General features: G+C 42.6%; 1 protein-coding gene across 2 annotated transcripts in view; it reads left to right on the forward strand.

Annotated features, from left to right (window-relative positions):
- The window catches only part of SH3BGR (SH3 domain binding glutamate rich protein), a 68,664-nt gene extending 63,021 nt beyond the window's left edge, over positions 1-5,643 (forward strand). For both annotated transcript variants that reach the window (XM_015092659.3, XM_015092660.3), the window contains 2 exons: positions 1,360-1,506; positions 5,219-5,643. In XM_015092659.3, coding sequence (XP_014948145.2) covers positions 1,360-1,473 — 114 coding nt within the window. In that variant the 3' untranslated portion in view covers positions 1,474-1,506; positions 5,219-5,643. The remainder of the gene's footprint in view (positions 1-1,359; positions 1,507-5,218) is intronic.
- Positions 5,644-6,000: the final 357 nt, after the last annotated feature.

Raw genomic sequence — 6,000 nt, forward strand, 5'->3', positions numbered from 1 at the left:
CTGTCTTGCTAGGCAAGCTTCCATTTAAAAAAATCCCATTTTTATGTAGGAAAAAAAGACAAAAAGATTATTAATTTCCAAATAGTTTCAGATTATATATGTAAGTTGCTGATAACTTTGGATTCAATAAATTACTTAGTATAACAAAATATAGCCAGCTTCCATGTTTAAAACCTTCATCAAAATTCTGACATGTATACTATCATGTAAGAAACGAATCGCCAGTCTATGTTCGATACAGGATACAGGATGCTTGGGGCTGGTGCACGGGGAAGATCCAGAGAGATGATATGGGATGGGAGGTGGGAGGGGGGTTCAGGATTGGGAACTCATGTACACCCATGGCGGATTCATGTCAATGTATGGCAAAACCAAAACAGTATTGTAAAGCAAAATAAAGTAAAAATAAAAATTAAAAAAAAATTCTGACAAAATTCTATTTGCTGAGATTCTTTTTGTATTTTATTCTTCCAACTGCTTTCTGAATTTTTAAAGGTAATTGTCTTAGAACAATCTGTTAATACAAGTAAAGACTATATGCTTAAGAGGAATCATGAAACTCATTAGAATTAATGTATTGCCAGCAGAACCATCCCAGGGTGAAGGGTCTCTGTTGAGGAAGATGATGTCTTGTGTGTATGTATGTGGTGGATGTATGTGTGGGGTGTGTGTGTGTGTTGGGTGTATGTGTAGGGTGTGTTGGGAAGGTGTGTGTGTTGTGTGTTGAGTGTGTGGTGGTTTGTGTATGTTGGGTGTGTGTGTGGTGGGTGTATGTGTGTGGTGAGTGTGTGTGTGAGGTGTGTATGTGTGGGGTATGTGTGTTCTGTGTGTGTGTTGGGTGTGTATGCGTGTGGGGTAGGTGTATGTGCAGGGAGTGTGTGGGAGAATATGTATGTGGTGTGTGTGGGGTATGTATGTGGTGTGTGTATGTGTTGGGCTTGTATATGTGTGTGGTGGGTGTATATGTGGTGTGTGTGTGTGGCGGGTGTCTGTGTTGTGTGTGTGGAGGGTGTGTATGTGGGGTGTGTATGTGTGGTGGGTGTCTGTGTTGCGTGTGTGGAGGGTGTGTATGTGGGGTGTGTATGTGTGGCGGGTGTTTGTGTGTGTTGTGTGTGGTGGGTGTGTATGTGGGGTGTGTATGTGTGGCGGGTGTTTGTGTGTGTTGTGTGTGGTGGGTGTATATGTGGGGTGTGTATGTGTGGCAGGTGTGTGTGTTGTGTGTGTGGTGTGGGTGTGTTGTGTGTGTGTGTGTTGGATGGGGTTGGGGAGGCCCTGACCTCTAGTCTGATGTTTTACACTCTTCCTCACTGTATCTGTTGACCCTTACACTTCTCCATAACGGTGTGATTTTTGTTAAAGACAAAAGAAGCAGCTGCAGAGGGAGCAGAAGGGGAAGCAGAGGGAGATGAAGCTGAAGAAGAAGAGGAACCAGGAGAAGAAGAAGGAGAAGGAGACGAGGAAGAAGAGTCTTAAGCCTGTTCATGCTCTGCTTTTCCACTTGTCCAGGTAGCCACATCATTCTGGGGTTGAAGGCCTGTTTATTACTGTCTGCCATCTAGACCACATTTCACCTAGTGATGGAGGTGGATTCCAATTCGATCGGTGTGTCTGTCTTCTCAAGGCCCTGGGCTGCCCCTTCTTGGAGCTGCCAGGCTGGTTAATTCTCCTGGACCCATTTCTTGGGCACCAGGGCAAGGAAGGCTGTGGTTGATACGATTTCTAGTAAAAAGTGTGACTTTCAGGTGAGGAAGTTTGTGTTGCACCTGTTGCTCCTTCTTCCTCTGTATTTAAGTGAAAGCACAGGGAGTATTCTGTTCTCAGCATCTATCACATGAACTCCTTTACACATCTGTGGGGGAATTTACAATTGATGTTCATAACAATGATGATAAATTATCAATACAGCCTAAAAAACCCCCAAAGCTGGCTGCTCATGAAAAAAAAATTGCCAGATTCAATGATAAGTACTTGATATTACTATTCATTGATTTATATCAAAACATCCATTAATACAATATTAGCCAGAGCACTCATGTAGAAAGTTTGGAATATGGTGAAGTCACTTTAGGTATCTTTGACAAGTATGCTTACTCCCTTGTAATTTTAAACTTCTATTGACAATGAAAAAGAGTTATGTGGTTCTTAATAGTTCGGTAAGTTAACCCTTTTGTTGTTGTTCAGTCGCTCAGTTGTGTCTGACTGTTTGCGACACCATGGACTGCAGCACGCCAGGCCTCCGTGTCCATCACCAACGCCCAGAGCTTGCTCAAACTCATCTCCATCAAGTCAGTGATGCCATCCAACCATCTCATCCTCTGTCGTCCCCTTCTCCTCCTGCCCTCAATCTTTCCCAGCATCAGGGTCTTTTCCAATGAGTTGACTCTTGGTATCAGGTGGTTAAAGTATTGGAGCTTTGGCTTCAGCAGATAACCCTAAACGTATTATATTAGTAAGATACTGAAAGTGGGTATTGAGGACACAGAAAAAATACTCAAATGTTGTGGGCTATACAGAAAAGATGATAAGGTCATTAAGAGCTATAAAAGTATCTGGTATACCAGACTTTTAGCAAATACCTATATGAACATTATGTTTCTATTGACATGATTTGACCTTGCCAGCAGATTTGAGGGTAACTATTTATTCTCTAGGGCAGTGAGGCTCACAATTTGCTCTGGTACCCTAAGGGTTCTTGTTCATTAAAAAAAAAATTGTAGTCTCCTTTCTGTACCATGTCTCCACTGAAGCAAGTAAGACCAATTTGGTGGCTATTGATATCAGGGCGTGCTGCAATTCATGGGATCGCAAAGAGTCGGACACGACTGAGCGACTGAACTGAACTGAACTGATATCAGGGGAGCAGGAAGAAATAGAGGATGAGAGAGTGAGCGCTGGACACACAACAAGTCTTCAGTTAAGGTCTGCAGTCACTCTTGGAGCCTGTCTAGTGAAGGGCAGACAAAAGACACTGTAGACAGGAAAAGAAAATCCAGTGCTTATAAATAGCAGCTAACAGGAGGCTCCGCTCTGTGCACCAAAGACCGATTTGAATAGTATATATCTCCCCTTTTAATATACTTACACTTAAACATAAAATGCCGATTTTAAAAAAATGGATGTATTTTTAAGAAATCTTGGAGCTGGTGGGAGCAGCCATCACACTGTATTATTGGGACTATGGAAGTTTCATTACTCCTTTATTCAAATTAGAAAGCAAATCTGAAAATGAAAGTGTTAGTCACTCAGTTCAGTTCAGTTCAGTTCAGTCGCTCAGTTGTGTCCGACTCTTTGTGACCCCATGAACCGCAGCACACCAGGCCTCCCTGTCCATCACCAACTCACGGAGTCTACCCAAAGCCATGTCCATTGAGTTGGTGATGCCATCCAACCATCTCATCCTCTGTCGTCCCCTTCTCCTCCTGCCCTCAATCTTTACCAGCATCAGGGTCTTTTCCAATGAGTCAGCTCTTCGCATCAGGTAGCCAAAGTATTGTCCAACTCTTTGCAACCCCATAGACTGTAGCCCTCCAGGCTCCTCTGTCCATGGGATTATCCAGACAAGAATATGGAGTGGGTTGCCATTCCCTTCTCCAGGGGATATTCCTGACCCAGGGATTGAATCCAGGTTTCCCACATTGCAGACAGATTCTTTACTGTCTGAGCCTCAGGGAAGCCAATCTAGCCCATCATCTGATGCTTTCCCAGGGGCTTTCTTTCATTTTTGACCACACAGACCTCTACTTTAGGGCCAAATGATGATCAATTAGGAAGCGATCTCATTTCTTTATTTTTAATTTTCTTCTAAATAGAAGAAAAAATTTACAATTGAGAAGTCTGTTGTCAGTCTGATTAATGTCCCCAATCCCATGTCCTAATTCCCTTAGGAATGGATTGGGACTCAATTTTGAAAAAAATGAAGACTGACAAGTTTACTTTTAGAATTCTATCTGAAGAATGATAGGAAAGGAAAATATGCTGATATTTATAGCAACCTTCCCCCCAACAGTAAAAGACTCATAAATACAGTTAAGTTCATTTCTATTCACTCTGATTGTAAAGTCTTTTAAAATTATGCAATTTAATGTGATAATTATAAAAAATATTGAATATGAAATGACACAGCTGAGAGAGAATCCTTCAGTAGCCAGATGGCTCTATAGACTGATTTAAAAAAGAAAACCTATGGCAAGGCCATTTTACCTGTTTCTCTGATGATGAGATGGTTGGATGGCATCACCGACTCAATGCACATGAGTCTGAGCAAGCTTTGGGAGTTGGTGAAGGACAGGGAAGCCTGGCGTGCTGCAGTCCATGGAGTTGCAAACAGCTGGACATGACTTAGTGACTGAACAACAGCAACCGATAACTTCTAGTTTGGAATTTAATTCATGGAAGTTTGTCGTGAGGTCAAAATGCCTGGCAGCGAAGGCATGAATCGCTTTCCTAAATTGCATCCCTGACCCCCAGAGAGATCCTATGTCCTTGAAAATGCAACATGAAATGGGCAAACCATTCGGCGTCTAAAAGCACACCATCTCATAGCTCATGGATATGCCAGGCATTTTGCTTGAAGAAATGGTCCTAGGGAGAATATGGCCGTGAATGGAACTACGAAAGATTTCTCATTTCTTATATTTGAAATTGATGCTAAATTGAGGCCCAGGAGAAACAGTCTGTAGTCTGAGACTGAGTTCTGTCTCCTAACGGGGTGCTGCTTCATACTGTCTCTAGTCTAGCTGTGGATCATTTCAATGACCCCTGCTTGCTCTTCCCCTGCTTTTCCCCCACCCCCAGGACTAAGCTGTAAATTCAGTCTCTCCGTTTTTCATGAAAATGCAATGGGGAAACTGTAATGGCAGATGCCAGCTTCCTTCTGATGTTTGATAGGTTAGTACAGAGAAAGGATATAAACCTCGGCCAGTTTTCCACAAGAAAAATTTAATTTCCTTTCTTTGCCCTTGATGAGTAGTAGTTTCTAGAATAAAAGGCAGTTCAACTCTTGACTGGAGAAGGAAATGGCAACTCATTCCAGTATTCTGGCCTGGAGAATTCCATGGACAGAGAGGAGCCTGGCAGGCTGCAGTCCATGGGGTTGCAAAGAGTTAGACATGACTGAGCGACTTTCACTTCACTTCTCTTGATAAATAATTAAGTTTGTGGTAAACATTCTCTGTCTCTCTTTCATTTTCATCTCCCTAATATCTTCCCTTTCTTTTAGGAAACCCAAACCACGAAGCACCATTTCATCTGTCTCCCCACAAACTGAATTCAATGAAATGCTTTGGCCTGAAGCTAGCACACCTCTGTCAGGATGTCCAGGGTTCACTGGGGAATTGTATGACATGATGCGATTAGATCTCCACACATGTATTTACTTAATCATATCGACATGAAATCAAATGTGAAGACAGCACTCACATACCTTCACGGGCCTGACATTTGTGGCCTTTGCTTAATTTTTTTTTTTTTTTTGCTTTGCATGAATAGTCCTTCTCACCAATACCCTGAAAAAAAAAATTACAAAACCTAGAACTTCTCTTTGTGATAAGACAAAAATGCCTTACACTACTTTTCTCAGAATTCGCTTTGAAGATGAAGAACTTTCCAGAGAACAACCATACAAATAAAGCTGAATAAGAAATATCTTGTCCCAAGGAGTGGATTTCTTCGTTTCTAGTCTCTCCATGTATAGGCTGGCTCAGTCTGTCTGTAGCGGGGGCGGGGTGTAGTCCTGGAGCCTCCGCAGAACTTTTCTGTGTCCGCCGGGATGGATGCTTTTTGTTACATCGATTGTTTTGGTCCATGTTTTCCAGTGACACTGACTGCCTCGTTATGTCCTATTTTGTATTATTCGCACCACTGTGTGTACCTTGTCTCCCAAGCCTTGTTTAAATGTCACTGCTGTCCACGTGTGTAGGGATCTCGAGGCAGACAAATAAATTCGCCACCCCAGTGCCCTCTGCACATTTCCACGCTGGAGGGAGTGGCTGCCTCTGCTTC

The sequence above is a fragment of the Ovis aries genome, chromosome 1, assembly GCF_016772045.2.
Source record: "Ovis aries strain OAR_USU_Benz2616 breed Rambouillet chromosome 1, ARS-UI_Ramb_v3.0, whole genome shotgun sequence".
In the NCBI taxonomy this organism is placed as follows: domain Eukaryota; kingdom Metazoa; phylum Chordata; class Mammalia; order Artiodactyla; family Bovidae; genus Ovis; species Ovis aries.